This window comes from Pantherophis guttatus, chromosome 2 (genome assembly GCF_059756535.1).
Source record: "Pantherophis guttatus breed Tessera chromosome 2, ASM5975653v1, whole genome shotgun sequence".
NCBI lineage: Eukaryota > Metazoa > Chordata > Lepidosauria > Squamata > Colubridae > Pantherophis > Pantherophis guttatus.
Genome location: NC_142064.1, coordinates 216,468,255 through 216,487,012, shown reverse-complemented (window position 1 = coordinate 216,487,012; position 18,758 = coordinate 216,468,255). Strand labels below are relative to the sequence as shown.

At 37.0% G+C, this 18,758-nt stretch overlaps 1 protein-coding gene across 5 annotated transcripts in view; it reads left to right on the top strand.

The window, feature by feature from the left end:
• The window catches only part of EFCC1 (EF-hand and coiled-coil domain containing 1), a 69,185-nt gene extending 53,452 nt beyond the window's left edge, over positions 1 to 15,733 (top strand). The window contains exons 6-10 of one of the 5 annotated variants that reach the window (XR_015732653.1): positions 796 to 957; positions 5,248 to 5,406; positions 7,683 to 7,752; positions 11,151 to 11,214; positions 12,215 to 15,733. Coding sequence is in view for 2 of the 5 variants with exons in the window: in XM_060688357.2 (XP_060544340.2) it covers positions 5,248 to 5,406; positions 7,683 to 7,752; positions 12,215 to 12,348 (363 nt within the window). In the remaining 3 variants the exon portion in view is untranslated. Of the gene's footprint in view, positions 1 to 795; positions 1,720 to 5,247; positions 5,407 to 7,682; positions 7,753 to 11,150; positions 11,215 to 12,214 lie in introns of all 5 variants that reach the window. The other 4 variants (XR_015732655.1, XR_015732654.1, XM_060688358.2 and 1 more) reach the window with 4 other exon arrangements.
• Positions 15,734 to 18,758: the final 3,025 nt, after the last annotated feature.

Below are 18,758 nucleotides of genomic sequence, written 5' to 3'. Positions count from 1 at the left end.
AATAATGGACACCTGAAAGAATCAATAATTGATCGAATCTTTTTCATCTCCTATGTTTTTACAAAAGCTAGAAGATGAAAAGAACCATTTGCTTTGTTTCCTTTTAAAGTGTTTTTCAATAAAGAGCTGCAGTTAGAGAACTATTTTGCAAAGAAATTTTAATGAAGGTGTCAGATAACAGATGATATATTGAAGTAATCATTAGTAAACTCTAAACCTAAGCCTAGAATTACAAAATGTTGCTTGTGGAATAGATATCTGACTTTTGCTGGAATATATTTATTCATCGACCAAGTCATGTGCCTTATCTATATAAGGAATTAACTGTAAGCAGTCATTTTCTAGTGTATAGATACATGAACATTGGAACAGCTTTTACAAGGATTTAGATAATCTTAATGTAGACAAGGGACTGGTTTAGACTTAATGATAATGTAGCACATTGAAAACCAGCCTGTAATGTTATTGCATATTCCAAAAGAGTTTTAAAGTTGGAAAATAGCAATCTATACATTAATTGAAGCACATTTATAGTGTTGATCAAGAAAATAATTGAGGCTGCATTCAAATCCAATGTAATAAGCTCATGGGAACATTTTGCAGAATTTCTTCACTGGTTTTATTGTTGGGGCAAAATGCAGATTACCCAATGAGCTTACAATCATGAGATACATGCTGAAAATCTTCTTGTTGCATTTGTTTATCTAACAAAGAAAAAAAAGGACAGAAAGAAATAGAACATTCTGGAATAATATTACAGGCAACTGACACATTTCAGTCTTACTTTGGATACAGGCATGTATGTTGTAAGGAAGCCACTGCTGATGATTACAAGAATGTTGTTAGCCGGGAAGACAGGAACAAGATGTTGAATTGTAGTGAAAATAATCCACCACGGTTCATCGTTGTCTCAGGAAAGAAAAATAATGTCTAAACCAGGCTGCTGATCAGATGGTGGTAATGTTATGACTGACAAGAGCAAGCAATTATTTATGTGCCTTTTTTTTTTTTTTTTGGTTACAAAAGGATTGTGGATATAGGCATTTAAATAACACATTTAATCGTTAGGGAGACTATGTCATCTTGCCATATGGCAGATTTGCCTGGAAGTTAGAAGATGACTTTATTTTAGAATATGAGAACTGAGTTAACTTTTAGCCAATTCAAATATATTATACTGTAGCTCTGGATGAAATTCAGTGACTATGTTAAAGAAATTCTGGATGGATCCTAAACAATTGCACACTTTATTCAGATAACACTTGATGTTCAGTTGCAAAATATTGATTCTGGTAATATTTCCTATCAATTTTCAAAGCCGATTTTAGAAATTAACAGTAGCTTTTCTTTTCAATTCTCTCTCAAGGGACTCCGGATATGGTTGGAACTGCAATAATATTGTAGCTCACTGTAACGTTGCTTTAGCGTTGCTAAAAAAGCATTAAGAGTTGTAAACTTAATTTTGCGAAGCTTTTTTTTCTGGAAACATTGTATTGCTAATTAGAGCTTATAAAACTTATGCTAGACCAATTTTAGAGTATTGTTCAACTGTTTAGAATCCCCACCATATAGCTGACATCAGTATAATCGAGCGGGTCCAGAAGTACTTCATGAGAAAAGTCTTGCATTCTTCTGTACACAATAGAATTCCTTATGCTACTAGGCTCGAAATTCTTGGTTTGGATAACTTAGAACTGCGTCGCTTGCGGTCAGACCTAGGTATAGTATACAAAATTATAGTAATGTTTTACCTGAAAATGACTTTTTCTGTTTTAATCGCAATAATACGTGCATGAACAACTGCTTTAAACTCAGTGTAAATCGTTCTAAACTTGACTGTAAAAATATGATTTCTGTAATAGAGTTGTCAGTCTTGAATGCCCTACCTGATTCAGTTGTCTCAGCTACAAATTTTAACAGTTTCAGTCACCTTACTTCATTCTTAAGTGGTCAGTAGAGGGGGCGTGCATAAGTGCACTAATGTGCCTATGGTCCCTGTCATTGTATTTTTATTCTCTTATTCTTGTTCTCATTTTTGTTTGACAAATTCCAATAAATAAATAAATAAATTGTACAACATTTACCAAAAAGGATGAAGGACTGGAAAATGTAAAATGTATGCATTAGGAAGTTTTGTTTTAAACTGCAGTGTAAAAAAAAAAGACAATGGATTAAACCTGTTTTGCTGCAAGCAATTGCAGAGGATGACACTATTGTGTGTCCCTGTGTGTCCAATTACACTTCGTCAATAAAGAATTCTATCCTATCCTATCCTATCCTATCCTATCCTATCCTATCCTATAGGATGCAGCAAGGATTCTTACTGCTTGTTTCAGAAAGCAGAATGAGGTTTAGTCTGAATTGTTAAAATGTAAGCAAGCAGTCAGATAGCAAATAAATGTTTAAGCTGGGCAATCTTCCTGCATGGCATACTATAATATTTCAGCCAATGCATCAATAGAATCTTAATCTAAAGGATGTTCTTTCTTACATTAATCCCAATAATACAATCATATTGTGTATGAATTGTAAAGGATTTGTATAGGTCGTCTAATCCAACACTGCATTCAGTGCAGGAATGGCAAAGTCATTTTGTGATTTTGTCCTAGAAGGACAAATCCCCCATCTTGGTGTCATTTACAAATCTAACCAACATGCTTTCCATTCCATCTTTCAGGTCATTAATAAAGATGGCTTTGGAACAAAACAAGCTAATAGCCCAAGCGTTGCAGTAATTGTATAATGCCAACAGATGAGAATTAAAATAAGTGTATACAGCAGATTCAGTATGCCTTCATAGTCATACAACTTACTTTAGTTGTAGTCAATGTAGTGGTACTCATTCACATGATATACTACAAGCCTTGTGAGAGTACCTTCACCATTTTAGTTATTTCCATGTTTAAAATTTCTCCTTAGTAAGTGAAACTGCTTAATATTACAGTAATCAGAATTCATTAGTTATAATTCAGACTAATGTCTGTTACAGACAAAATCCGATATATTATTTAGTCAATTTATTAGCTATCTCAATTGCTCAATATTAGATTATAATTAGATTCTGTGCAATGTGCAGTGCTTAGAAATTTTGCATCACTTCTGCCATTACAGAAGGAGGATTAGCCATGAATAACATCCGTATTGTTCCTTAAGTAACATCTTTTAATTGCCTCAATAAGTTGTGTTCCAAATTGGAGGCATTGTGGCTTTAATCACTGGGTTCCACTAATTATTTTTCTTCTCTTTTTTCAAATAGCAGAGTAGCATACACCACTATTTTAAAAAATAAAAATAAAATAATGTCAGGAAACTATGCATTTAGGCCCCTCCTCCTCCAGGCACAGAATCTGTCATGGGATCTCTTAAAAGAGGTTATTTAAGAAGCCGCTCTTCCTCTTGCACACTCCTATAAAACCATCAAAACCCAATAAGATGGACTGAACACAAAAGGGGGAAATTTGCTAACATTTGCTGAGAAGTTTGCTGAAGAGGGCATATTTACAAGCAAACATTTATAACCCAAGGAAAACTTTTATGATGGCTGGGATGATGAAGCTGAATATCTGAAAGGTCACAGGTTTCTTACAATAACCAGAATGATCTTAACTATGTGAAGGGATATCAGTGAATAACACATTGATTTATTAGATAATTGAGTTGAATCTCAATTTTAATTTTATTTTCAGTATTCTAATATGATAGCAGCCTACTACATTATTCTTCTGTGTTATTCACCCTCTTGTGATTACAAACTCTAGTAAAGATGCTAGCTAGTAACTAAGGCATTAATATTTAAAATTATGATTAGGATAGATTTGGCAAGGCATGCTGCTTTTAATCTGTTACCAATTATATTTGAATTCTGATATTCTCTAAATCAATAGAAATATACAAAAGAAGAGAGGTAAGCATTGCAATCTCTTTGATTGAAATGTTTACCGGTTTAATATGACAGTATGTCAGACGCATGTAATCAGAACCACTCAGTGAATAGGTCCAAATAGATACTTTATTGCTGATCACCTATGTTACAAGAATCTTGCCAGACTATCTGCCTTCCCTTGGAAACAATAGATATAGACCTAAGGGTTTGATTCCAGATGTTTGCTTCTCCAAACTAACTACAACTTGGAATGTCTTTTTACTCTTCCCAGAGTGGGCCCCTCTCCTTCAGTCAGTGATTCCACCACACAACATTGCTCCAATTTTCCATCCTGAAGACCACCAATTTATAAATCATTTTGCCAAATGAAACTTAAGAATTGCATCTCTCTTGTGACATTAAACTATAATATTGAATGTATTTTGCATGTTGGTGACAAAGAAAAAATATTGGAATCACCAAGTAAAAATTTTCAAACAAATAAATATTTGTCTGTATGCTTAAGGTTAACTTTGCATCAACCATATGCACTATACCTTGTAGCCAATCTTTCAGTCATAATTACTTGAGCATGCAAACAAACTGAAGCAAATATTTCCTCTTCTGCTTAATAGAATAATAGAGTTGAAAGGGCCCATTTATATATTGACTGATCCAAATCAAAGGATCCCTGACAAATGGCTTGCCAGCCACACCTTGGTCAAAATGAAAGGAAAGTCCACTTCTTCTCTGAATGATTGGTTTTATATTCAAACTGTTCTTAGTGGCAGGAAATTTTTTTTCTAACGTTCCGTTGGAATCTTCTTTTCTATAACCTACATTGTTACTCTGTGTATTGCACTTTGTTCTGGCAGAGAATAGGCCTTGGATTGTGACACATTAAATGATACATTTGAAGTAATCAAGGGGTTTTCACAGAAGTGCAGCTTGGTCTGCATTTAATAAGGTTATTCTGAAACAGTCATGGTTGAAAGAGAAATATTTTATTATGGTTTCAATGAAAACTCCAGATTTATAGGGGCAATGAAGCTGTGAAATAGAATTAATGGTAGCAGGCAATTTTGTGTATATTGCTTTCCTTGGAAATTATACGTGCGTGTAGAAAATATATTTGGAATCGCAGCATTTAAAATCCCCAGCTGATCCTAACTACATCAAGTAGTCAGAAAGATATCAATAAAATAGAAAAATCACATATTTGTGCACACATCCTACTGACTGTATTTTTCACTGACACATTCAATTTAGTAAAATTCATTTGAAGACAGAATTCTGAGGCATCTTCCACAGACTCAGACAGAGAAGTCAGACTTATTTTTAAAAAATTGTGCTACGCAATACTTTTTATGTCATCCGTTGTCTAGACGAAAGGTCCATTGCTAGGGGAAATACAACAGAAGGTGGAGGAATCTGAGCTGATGAAGATGGAATTCCAGATGTTGGAGACAGAGAGAGTAAGGCTGTCACTGGTGGAAGAAAAGCTCTTGGATGTTTTACAGCTGCTGCAGCAACTCCGGGATCTGGTAAGAAAAAAAAAACAAAGAACAAAAACAAAAAAACAAAATAAAATAGTGGAAGAAACAACAAGATGCTGCTCCTCAGTATGGATGGACAACGTCTGTAGTTTTCTGCATGGTCTTCAATAGACAGAGGTTTTTCACACTGAATTGCTGAAAAAAAAGCTCAGTTGTAGATAGCTTACTTAGAAAAGCATGCAGGTGAACAAACTTTCCATTAGAGATATGCAGGCTCTGTCTGTAATTTAGAGCTAGGAGAGCTTTACACTTGTCTAAGGTAGCTGTTAATATATTTCCTTTTGAGAGCCCTTGACTTTGTGTAGAATTACTGCTTTGAGCTTCGGATCCAAATCTTACTTCTGCTGTAAATTCTCTTGGTGACCTTGAACAAATAATTCTCTCTCATATTGATCTGCAATGTGAACACAATAAAGGTATATTTTTAATATGGGTTATTTTACAGCTACAATTACATTATATAGGGAAAGAAAATGCTGTTTAGTGGTTAAATAAGATAAATGAGCAAAACAGAAACAGTGCAGAAGAAAAATAGTCATAGAATTATTTCACGCACTCAAGCACACACACACACACACATTTCATACCTGGCTTGAAAATTTGCAGTAAGATTTGCAGCTTTTTTTCCTTTTGCTTTTTTTTAAAAAACAAAAATAACTTTGCTATTAGCACTCCTAAGGGATCGGCTTGTTCAGCTTCACAAATGCAGTAGAAAATGATGGTGGCATTTTACTTTCTAGTTCCAGATTTAGTTAGTTTAATTCTAAGAGAGAAGTTTCCTAAACGTAGGAAAGGAACTAAATCTAGCCACGAGCAATTTTCATTCTAATCGATCTGTTTATAAATTTATAAACAGATCGATTAGAATGAAAATTGCTCGTGGCTAGATTTAGTCTTGGACTTATGACTATTTGTAACGCAAATGCCATTTGCAACCTATGCCAACTTCCCTCAAGTAAAGTCAATGGAAAAGCCATCATGGAAGGTTGCAAGTTGCTACAGTAAGTCACATCCCCCACTTTATCTCCCAAGGAGTCCACTACAGACTACAAGATTCCAGGATCTCATTCTCTGTAGTATCCTTCGCCAACCCATCTGCATTTCATGCCACCTGCTTGTGGGATGTAAACACACTCACACCAGCATGCCCACACACCTTTGCCTGGGATCCCTGCTTCTTAACGCTCTTTGTGGTCCTGTGATTAAGACACAACTGTGACTGCCACAATTGTCATGCAGTACACAGGCATCATTTAGCGATGGCAATCCTGATCCCAATTGCTGTTGTAACCCAAGGACAGTACATAATTCTTATATGTACTAATAAATATGACCATTCAAGAAATTTTGTAAAAGAAAGTACATGATCTTCAATTGGTAGGGTATTGTTATAATTAGGGGGGGGGGGTGTTTGCTTTTTTAAAAAAGAAAATATAAGTAAAGTGTGCAGGGAGATAAACTGATACATGAAAGAGGCATATATCAGTTTATATGGGAATATAAACACTCAGATTACACTTTCGTATTATATAAACCAAGATATGTGTCAGTCCTGGAGGCCATCTTTTTCTTTGGAAATTCAGGGCTGCCACACTTAGTGCTTCATTGGGGGTATTACTTGGAACCCTGACGATATGACTGTGTGACCTAACTATATAAGTACGCTTCATATAATGACTTGCACGGCAGTCTCTAGATTATAGATCTCTGTCTGACATAGAATAGTGTAATAATGATTGAGACTTTCCAGTTGAAAATGCTGGTCAAAATGTGCCCAAATTAGTAGTACTGTTCTTATTATTAGCAAGGAATGGTGATCTGTTACAGATACAATTAAAGCTGGTACCCTCCTTTACCTCTTCTCTATCTGATTAAACATCACTATGTGAAAACCTCAATTGGTGGCAGAGGTCAGTATCTCTGGGCCCATGTGGTGATCACCTCGTCATGTGAAAATTGTGACTTGAAAGAGTAAATGATAAAGAACATGAATTATCAAATGAAAGAAAGAGAGATACACTGTATGCCTGTGAAACTAAGAGAAAGGTAAAAGATATAATAGAAATGAATAAAAATAGTCTCAGTTTATGGGATGTATACAATTTCTCTTAATTGCCCATTTGTTCGTTGATCATAAAGGACATCAGAAGTAAATCCAATGGATGTACTTGGTATGAATTTTAGATTTTGGAAGACGATTGTTAATGTATTTCATTATTGACATATGTAGATAAAACTCCCTAATATTGTTTTATGTTTTGAAGAACATTTCTAAGCGCACCTTGGGGAAAATCTTACTGAACACTTTGGAATCCTGCTGTGACTCCCAACATGGTAAGAAAGTACAGTAACCTTTGGTACTGAACCTCACAGGTTGGCTGGCAAGACCACTGGTTATCAGGAAACTTCTCCGGATAGAAGAGAATTAGCTCCAATATATTAGATATTTTGTTGCTCAGAAATGGTTGATCAAGATAGTTAGATAGTAAAACTTTTTCAATTAAAAAAAAAAAGATAGTTAGATAGTAGATAGTTAATGATCTTAAAAATTCAGAAACAGAGACAGAAAGAGAGAAAGGGAGGGAGGGAGGGAAGGAAGGAAGGAAGGTAGGAAGGAAGGAAAGAGAGATTCTTGCTGTCTGATTCATCCTAGTTAATTAAGCTAAGAAAGGATTTCAGTGAGTACAAACATAGACCCAAAGAAAAGCATACACTCCTTTGAACCCAGATTATAATTCTCTGATGAGGCAAGAAAATGGGTGAGAAAAGATAACCCTACAAGAGGAATGAATAGCTGGTGATATGGTGATGGTTTGGGGATAGTGTATCAAAACATCTAATGCTACCTTCATCTAGATGAAGGGATGGGCAGACATCCTGTAATTCAGGGGTGGGTTCTAAATTTTTTTACCACCAGTTCTGTGGGCGTGGCTTATTTTGTGGGTGTAGCTTGGAGGTCATGTGACTAGGTGGGCGTGGCTAGCTGGTCAGAGTCATTTCTGGAAGGTCCTCGCACTTACGACCAGTCCTCGCACTTATGACCCGACTCATTTGTTTGCTTTTAACACTGATCAGCTGTAGGATGGCCCTTTGAAGCCCCGCAGCAAGAGTTTAAACAGTTTTTTTCCCTCTAGTCATCAGCTGGGACTCAGGAGGCAGCAATAGATTGGGGGTGGGACCAAATAAAAGGTAAGAATAACGTGGGGGGTGGGGATGGGGGGCGGGGGGGAGAACCGGTTCGGTGACGTCATATTGTCACCGCTACCGGTTCGGCCGAACCGGGAGGAACCCACCACTGCTGTAATTTATTTAGTTGGTAAAAGAGAAATGAAAGATAACTTAATTTTAAAAAAATTATTGCTTAAGTTTGAAAGAAGTAAAAATGTTATTGAAATTTTGAACTTGAAATAATGTTCCATAATTCTGAAATTCCCTGAACATATATGGAGGTTAACACATCATTCTGTATGTAACTAGAGACATCTAGTGCCAATTTGTACCTGATTAGTAATATAGATCTATTCCTAACTGTCCTGGTAGCCTGATCCAGCGCAGAGGCTTATGCTGGCAATTTGCAACGCTAGAATAAGCTTCTTCATCCCAACTTCTTTTTCCCAGTGACTTTGTATAGGATTACAGGAAGGCAGAATGTATACCCTCTGGCCCAGCTTTTCTTTCAAATATTTATTCAGCAACCTTAGATTCCCCCCCCCCTTTTTTTTTTTTTTGCCTCAATGAAAAGAAAGAAGAAAACAGAAGACAGTGTTGTCCTTTAGCAAAGAAAGTAGGTCGGATCTTCAATATAATAACCTTTCATCTTTATACAATACACACATTTCTTGAGTTCTCTCTTCTCCCCAGGCAGTAGTCCACTGTGCAGATCCCATTGTTTTGAGGATTTTCAGGCTCCAAAGGTTGTTTGATGGTTCTGTTCTTTAGAGTGAAGTTTAGTATGTGCTTTCTTTTGTTATCCAGTGCTCCAGATTCTTCTCGCAACTCCAAACAAAATTACATTTATTTCAGTATGAAGCAAATACACAGAGAGAGAGAGAGAGAGAGAGAGAGAGAGGGAGAGAGAGAGGAAAAATAGGAATCTTTGATTCCACTTTGATCTTATGTACACTGAAATTCCACTGAATTTAAGGGGAGCCGCCAAAAAAAGTGCTTTATAGGGATGGGGAATAAACATCATGGCAATTTTCAGCCTAAGCGATTAATTTATTTGTAATGATGAGATAACGATTTCTATTTCTACATGGGTAGCATTCAACGATATGAGTAGTAACCTTTTACTAAAATTAAAATGTGCTTTGAGAATGAATATAAAAGAAAATGCTAAACCATAAATTACGGACTTCCATTATTGAATGAAATGCAATTAGTTGCTGAATCCATTAGTGAGAAATACTGGCAGTCCTCGATTTACAACCATTTGTTTAGTGTCTGAACTTACAACAGCACTGAAAAAAGTGATTTATGAGTGATCTTCACTCTTATGACCATTGCAACATCCCCATGGTCACATGATCAAAATTTGGATGCTTGACAACTGACATGTATTTATGATGGTTGCAGCGTCCCAGGGTCGAGTGATGATCATTTGCAAAGTTCCCAACTGGCTTCCAACAAGCAATGGGGAAAGCCAGATTCACTTAACAACTGTGTGCTTCACTTAACAACTATGCTGATTTGCTTAATGACTACAACAAAAAAAGGCTGTAAGCTTGGCTGCAACACATTTAACCACTGTATCGCTTAGCGACAGAAATTCCACAGCCAATTGTGGTCACACGTTGAGGACTACCTGTAGCATTTCCTTAGTCACAGGTAATCCTCAACTTACAACTACAATTGAGCCCAAAATTCATGTTGCTAAGTGAGAAATTTGTTAAGTGAGTTTTGCCCCATTTTATGACTTTTCTTGCCACATTGCTAAATGAATCACTGCAGTTGTTAAATTAGTAAGACAGTTGTTAAGTGAATCTAGCTTCTCCATTGTTTCTGCTTGTCAGAAGGTTGCAAAATTGGTCACATGTTTCCAGGACACTGCAACCATCATAAATGTGAGTCAGTTGTCAAGCATCCGGATGTAAATCACGTGACCATGGAGATGCTGCAACAATCATAAGTGTGAAAAATGATCCTAAGTCACTTTTTTCAGTGCCATTGTAACTTCAAACGGTCACTAAACAAACTGTTGTAAGTCGAGGACTACCTGTATCTGAAAAATTAAATGACTACGCTCTAGTGTTCCTTATGTTATGCTTATGTTATATGTTTATATGTGATTTAGAAATATTTGTTCTGTAGGGACTTCTCAATCTAGTATGAAAACATAGTATGTTTTGAAGGGACCGATTTGGTATGCTTATTTGCATATTAATCTCATATTTTTATATAATATATTGTATATTGATCTCATATTTTTCTAATTTGGAATTTTATTTTCTAAAATGGCAGTTACGTTTTACAATCTAGGAAAAATCATATTTATTTATAAGGAATTTCCCTGTCTGTCTTTTCATAAAAAATTATGCCAGTGAGGGGAAAAAATGCACATTCTTTGTAACTGTGCTTTGAACTAGAAATTGATGAAGAGATATTGCCCACAGGCCTCCCCTTTTTCGCAATTGTCTCATCCGGAGGTTAAAATGCTGTTCCGTCCATATTTGTGTGGTTTGGTTCTTCATTTGATTTTTCAGTCAGAATTACTTATGTCTCAAAATGTGTAGAAGCTGAGCTCAGAAGCAGGGCTGCCTTAACCCATTTGTACACTCCAGAAGGGCCAGTTGCAAGGTAAAAGTAGTTTTTAATCAACAGCTGGAAGGTTTTTTTTAAAAAAATGTCTTTAACATTGGATGAGTGTGCATGCTTTATGCACAAGGGCTCCTTATACTCCAGTAGTTCCCTGTTCACAAGCTTTTTCCTTAAGGCTGCTTTTCTTTTCATGCATTTTTACTCACTAATGCATGAAGGCCTTCCCGAAATGTTCATAAAATGTTGCCTATTTGGCAGAACAAAAGCAGTGGCTACCATAGATTATCAATGCGGTAGAAGCCAAATTTGATTTGAGGTATGAGATTATTTTTATATCTGCATTTCAACACATTCTGTTCTGCTTTACAAGGACAAATACTTCAAAACGTTTTCCATTCTCTATGCAAAGATAAATGAATCTTCATCTTAATCACCCCAATGTCTCTAAGGCAGAGCAACATGCAAGATAAAGGGGTTACTTCATTTTGGGATTTCTTTGATCTGAAGAAATATATAGAACAGTGGTTCTTAAACCACTGTTTGATTCAATTACCTCTTCTTTGGGTCTCAAATACTATCATTACCCACTCAAAAAACACAAGAGTCTTAATAGCTGCAGTGTTAAATTGGATCTTTGGTCATAAGCAAGCAGTTGCAAATCACACTTTGATTCCAGAATATATCCAAATTACTGCTCTGGATAACAATATGGGCAGCATATAAATTTAATACATAAATAAATAAAATGACCCCCAGTTTAAGAATCACTGATACAGACAGGCCCTGATGCATCAGACAACAGGTACATTTAAATTTCTTACAACGTCTTCCTTACAAATAGATTATCACCACCTCCCATAAATAGGATACGAACAATCATATGCTCCTGTTGCCATACTCCAAAGCATGTTGCTTCTGATACATATGGTTCTATATCTTCTTCTTCTCCTTCTTCTTTGGCACACACTCATAGAGTTGCAATTGCATAATTTTGATTTTGTTAATTCAACAGGTGTTTCTTTTTTTCTTTATCTTAAAGGAAAACCACCTATTGTTGAAGTTTTAGATGCTCTCTACCATGAACTGGCTGCCTGCAAACTCGCCGGAAGCAAGTCTCTTGAGAAAACACCAGGACACCAGTCTTTATCAAGCTCTTTGGTTATCTCCTGTTGAGCTATAATGCCTCTATTGTTGTTGCTGTTCTTGTTTTTCCGATTATCACCATGGGTTAAAAGTTAAAATGCAAAATCATGGAGGGTTCTGCCGTCCATGTAATGGTCCAATGCAAGAGATGGAATGATAAAATAAATGGCATAAAGAGATAGGCAAATGGAACAGAAAGCCCAGAATTATTTGTAAGGACTGGCAATGGGTCTTGAATAGATTTTGAAGGATGGATCTCTCATCCTTTCCTATGGGCATTAATACAATTAGATATATGATTTGAGATTTGAGAACTATGCAAGTACAACATACATCTGAAACCTGAAATTATGTTCAATATTTCCAAAGTCCCCAAAACTCTCATTTAATGTACAAATAAATTTTATCCAATATTTACTCCACATGGCATTAAATGGCATCTAAAATCTCTATTTTACCAGTATCATTCATACACTACAAGTTAGTCCGTACTTTAATGACCTTAATTGGGACCTATTGTCTCTATCACTAAGCAAAAATTCACATAAACAACCTGCTTATGGTTATCAAGCAAATGGTTATTGAGTGAGATATTATGTGAATGTGACTTTTGACTTCCTGCCGGCTTACCCATTGGCTTTGCATGTTAAAGCCAGCTGGAAGATAGCAAATGGCAATCACATGACTACATGTATGCTGAAATAGTTATACATTCAAGAACCAGTCATGTCAATTTTTCAGCACTGTCATAACTTCCAACAGTTGCTAAACAAACACTGTAGTTGTTAAGCAAGGAGTACCTAAAAGGAGGTAAAATTTAGGTGTGTCTTATACACCGAATGTAGCCCTGCCCACCCACTGGCCCCCACCCTTTGGCCTCTGCCTTGCAGCGGTTACCTCCTTGCAAGCAAATAGCAAGAAAAAACAGCTGCTTCCAGCTTCAGCACAGGCTAATTAGCACAAGTTGATTGGATCGGCCTCCCGACTCTCAGCTGATTTGCTCTCAGCTGTTTTGTGCAGGGCTCTGCTGCTTGCTGCAAAGAGGTACATTGCTGGAGCAGATTTTTTTTTTCCTTGTGCTAATCAAGCTGTGCTGAAAACGAAAATGAAAGTAAAGCAGACTGCTGTTTGCTGCAACGAGGCAAAATTGCTCAGAGGCAGAAGCAGAGACAGAGGGAAATTTCTTTTTCTTCTTTTCCTCACCAAAAAAGTTTTATACTCCAGTGCATCTTATACTCCGAAAAATACAGTCTATTTTATCATGTGCAAAATAATGCAATACTCTTATTACCCTGTAAAACTTTACTTTTCTGAATAGAGAAGATTAATTTGCATTTTAGATATTATTCCAATACAGTTCTTTGTCATTTCTTGAGCATTTCCGTGGTAACCCAATGCTAGGCATGAAGAAAATAAAATTAAAAAGTACCTAGAAGGATTATACATTAAAGGAGGAATAAAGCTGACCTGAAGTCTACAAGAATTACTGTAGGCTATCAGATCTGGACTGCAACTGTCACTGTTCCAAGTAATGCATCCATCGAAAGTAGAACTCCGAGGCAGGTAGATTCCTCAAAGAACAATTTATTGGATACATCATATTGGCACCAATATGGTGAAAACCGACTCTGAAAGTTCCCGCGGTTTTCACCTAATTAAAAAGTGAAAGTTCCCCCTTTCCCCCCAGTCATCATATTGTCCAATAGAGGTGCTGGCCGGCTGCTTGGTTACTCCACTCCTCTCCACAGCCACCTGTTGAAATCTCCTTGGTTCCTACAGGAAAACTTTTTGTTTTGACTACAAAACCATAGCTATCTATTTTCTCCCCCTCCCTGTCCCCTCTTCTGCCTTGTGGCAATCCTGAAACCATAAAGATGGCCTCAATCAGGTCCGCTTTAGGGTTGACAGCAACATTTAGAAAGTGGCACAAAAAAGATTACATATCTACAGTAATTGTAGCACTTTGTTTTTTAATGGAATCCTAACAACATTCCACTGGAGTTAGCTGCAAAATGGGACCAGGAAAACAAGGAACAGAGTAACAGTTTGTAATTCTTTCACACACAAAAATCTACTCTTTGTTTTGTTTTCCATTTGGATTGAGAGCTATCTTAGTTATGATATGAAGGGAGAAATGCTGTTCATCTACCACAAACCATTTGCCTCCATCTCTACCAGTACCTCCTGATCTTCCATCTATCCATTCTAGCCTTTCAGCAATATGTAAAATAGTTACAGGTTGTTATCACTGCATGTACATGGAGGAACTATGTGTGTTAAAAATAATCTGGCTGAACGATGTATGTATGGTTACTTGTAAACATAGTTTATTTGATTCTAGAATTATGTCTGCATTTTTTCACTGGAAATTTACAAATGTAGTATATCTTGGTAAGACCTTTTAACTATTATCTTCAATCCTAGTAAAATATAGGTGGTTATATTAAAAGTCACCTTGATTCTTTTGAAATAATGCCAGTACAGAAAAAAAAAATGGGGGTGGAAGAGAAGGTAATAGGAGCCAGACAGAATCACAGGAAGTCTCTGATTACATATTTGAGGGTATATAAAGTACTTGGATTATTTAAATTCTATTCCTTCCCATTATGAATCTAAAGAGCAGCGGTGGCACAGTGGTTAGAATGCAGTACTGCAGGCTATTTCTGCTGACTGCCAGCTGACTAGCTCTAAGTCAAGTCATTCTTCTCTGTGCAGTTTAACTGATTTTTCAAGGATTCTAGATCCTTGATATTAATCAGGGTGACATCAGCTATGAAACTGAGTATTGATCTGATTTGAATATGATGCTGCCCCATGTCTTAACCATGATACTAACTTGGCTGAGTTTGGTCGATGTGCTTAGACAACTTTCAGTGGCTGAATCACACAACTCAACCAGGGGTGAAATCTACTGACCTTCCTTACTGGTTCAGAAGTGCATCCATGCGTGCATCATATGCATGCGCAGACCTTCTGTGCATGTGTAAAACCTGCACATGCGCAGAGGGTAAAAAACACATTACTTCCTGGTTAAAACCAGGAAGTAATGACATCCGGGCGGGTGGGCAGAGCCTTGCACCGCCATCGCTACCGGTTCTCCAAACCACCAGCCACAATCACTACCGGATCACCTGATCTGGTCCGAACCGGGAGCATTTCACTCCTGAACTCAACCCAACATTATAGTTTAGCACTCCTTGACTTTTCTCCCCTCTTCCAGGTACCCCCGGCAATCATTGGATAACGATGTGACTTATAAGACATGTTTCAGGTATATAGTTTCCATCTCCCTTTTCTCTTCTTTATTTTTATTCTGTATATTTTAACCATCTTTCTTCATGACTTGTTTCTGGAAATTCCATTGTGTGCCACAATTTATAAGCTTTCAGACAGACTAATAAAGTTATTCTCTCAATATGGGTTTCAATGTTTTTTCTCATGGCCAACATAAGAATTATTTAGCTGTGCACTATCCATCAATTTATATCTTAAGGCAAGATATTCCAAACCACTGTTTGGTTAAAACAGTGTTGCAGCCTTAAGCATGCTTACTTGGAGACTGAGTTTCTTTAAAATATTGGAATAAATTATTTCAGGATAGCTGGGTCTTCATATGCGTATTCATGTGTTTATTGTAACATTATTCTCTATTTGATAGGCTCAGAGGGAAAATACTAGAGCTGGTTTTTTTTTTAATTTTCAAAAAACCTTTATTAAAATTTAAAATACTAAAATACAAATACATCTGTAACAAAAATACATCCATGATAGTTGTACAATTCAACGTTGTTCTAACAGTACACAAATCTTAACTCTATTCATATATTCCTAGAGCTGTTCTAGACATTGTGCATCCGTTCCACCTTCTCAATGGATTTTTTCTTAGTATGAAAAAAGGGGAATGCATTAGAAAAACATGGTAGATGTCAATGTCTGGACCACCCATAGAATTTTATGAATGAGAAAAACTTGATTTGCACAGTGAAAAGCCTTCTCTGGAAGCATTTTGGATATGTCTGTTACTTTGTTTTGCTCTCAGCTCATGGTTTAAAATGCAAATGCTGATTTGCAGTGGGAGAATGCAGTACCCATTAGCTTGGCAACATGTTTCTTGTTTGCTTGTTGCACTGTGTGGGAAATTGGGAAATTGTTCTTAGATCTGCTGGCAAATGGACTCTTGAATTATCACACTAAGCCACAGATTATGTGGCCATATTTGTCCAATGACCCTGGCAGAATGAGCTGGTTCTTTGGAGTCAACACTGATCCTTACGCTCCATCAGGGACAAAAAGGAATGGTGATTTTTCAGTATGTTTCCAGCAATTGCAGAAAAGGATTAGGGAGCCTGTTTTTTTTTTTTTTTAATTTTTAATGAAAAAATAAATCTGCAGTAGTATGATATCAAGTCAGGCAGTTTATTCATCCACTTTCCCTTCCCATTTGCTAATCCCCGTGTTTGTGGATGTGTGTGGGGAGGGAGGGAGGGAGGGAGAGAGAGAGAGAGGATAGAAAGATTCATTTTATCTATCCTGCTGCATCCAATCTCTGACCTAAACTATCTAGTATGTTTGCAGATATAGAGCTGGAATTCTCATATTAGTAATTCTGGGAGGTTCCAATCTCTATGCATGTGAAAGGACAATATTCATTACCCCCATAAGGCTGCCCAAATGATTACTGCTCATATTTTTGTAGCAGGAAACATTTGTCTTTTGCTCAGGACCAGAAAACGATGATTAGAGTATTAAGAGTATGGTCTCTTTTTTATTGACAGATCACTAATCATTTTTATACTGACTAGAATTTGTCTTTAGTGGTAGCAGGGCCTAGCAGAATGAATCTAAACGGGTATGTTTTTGTGACTTCAAAACAATGATTTGTTAAGGATTCAGTCTGAGGCAGGGAAATGATCCAGACAGTGGACAGAATGGCTTCTGAAGATCTAAAGAAAACAGCTGAGACCACTGGTTGTTCAGGAAGCTCAGGACAACGAAACAGCTGGGTTGGCAGCTAGCACAATGGTGGAGGAAGTATTAAGATAAAGACTAGCACAGGCTAGAATCTACAGAATAACAAGAGTTTGAAGGGAACTTAGAGATCTTCTAGTCCAACCTCCTGCTCAGGCAGGAAACCCTATACCATTTCAGACAAATGGCTGTCCAATCTCTTCTTAAAAACTTTCAGTGCATTGACTTCCAGACTTTCAGTGCATTGACTTTCTGGAGGCAAGTTGTTCCACCGCTCAAAGTCTACTGCATGCACAACTTTGAGGAGAGCAAAGAAAATGCATTTGCTACTATAATTGCATCTGAAAATAAGTTGACGCCCTCTTCTTTGTGAAAGTCCCTCAAATACTGGAATCCTGCTATCATGTCCCCCTTAGTCCTAGCCAAACCTAATTCCTGCAACCTTTCTTCATGTGAACCTGCACAGTTCTCTTTGGTTAGGCTACATTGTTTATGTCTTGATATGCTCTTTAAAAGTATTTTCCTAAATGCATTCCATAAGATGAAAATTTCACAAAATCTTCATTAGTAGTTTTAGTTTTGACACTTGCTTGCTCAAATGAGAGAAAAACAGTACTGGCTCCTATTGTAACATACTTTTTATAATGACATGCTGTGAGGAAAATGGGCCACTTAGGGAGTTTCTGATTGCCTCTTCTCCCCCCCCCCACATCTAATAAACCTGTGTGGTCCCTCATCCTGTTGGTCTCCAGGAGGAAGACAGAGGAGCTCTTAGAAAAGTTGGTAACAGCAGCAGAGCCCAAAAATAACAATGTAATACCAGCTGCTTGTTCCTTTCTACCTTTTTAGACTCTCTGGAGTGGTTCCTGTGGCCTCTCTGAGGAGGAAGATAGTCACACTTAATGGTGCTTCTTCACTTCCCTGCTGGACAACTGGTTTTAGCACTTAGACTTATATAAAGCTTCATACTGCTTTACAGCCCTCTCTATGCGGTTTACAGAGTCAGCTATTGTCCCCAACTATCTGGGTCCTCATTTTACCGATCTCGGAAGGATGGAAGACTGAGTCAACCTTGAGCCTGGTGAGATTCGAACTGCCAAACTGCTGGTAGCCAGCAGTCAGCAGAAGTAGCCTGCAGTACTGCATTCTTACCACTGCACCACCACGGCTCACAGTTTCAATGATTAGTACTGCCTGATTTTTTTTTATCAAGTCTACTGAAAAACATTGTCCTCTCTTCTACTTTCAAAATAAGAAAAATAGGACACAAAGTTGGCATGCATATCACAAGCCAACTGATGTAGTCCCCATACTTCCCAAGGTGATTCTAGAGATCAAATGTCAAGATGGTTACATAAGATCCCAGCCACTCAGTGCATACTCTTGATAGCTTATTTAGTTCTTGTCACTATAAAGAAAGTTGGAGTAGAGTGAATAATGGGTTTCCAAAAAGGAAATGCTTTTTCACACAA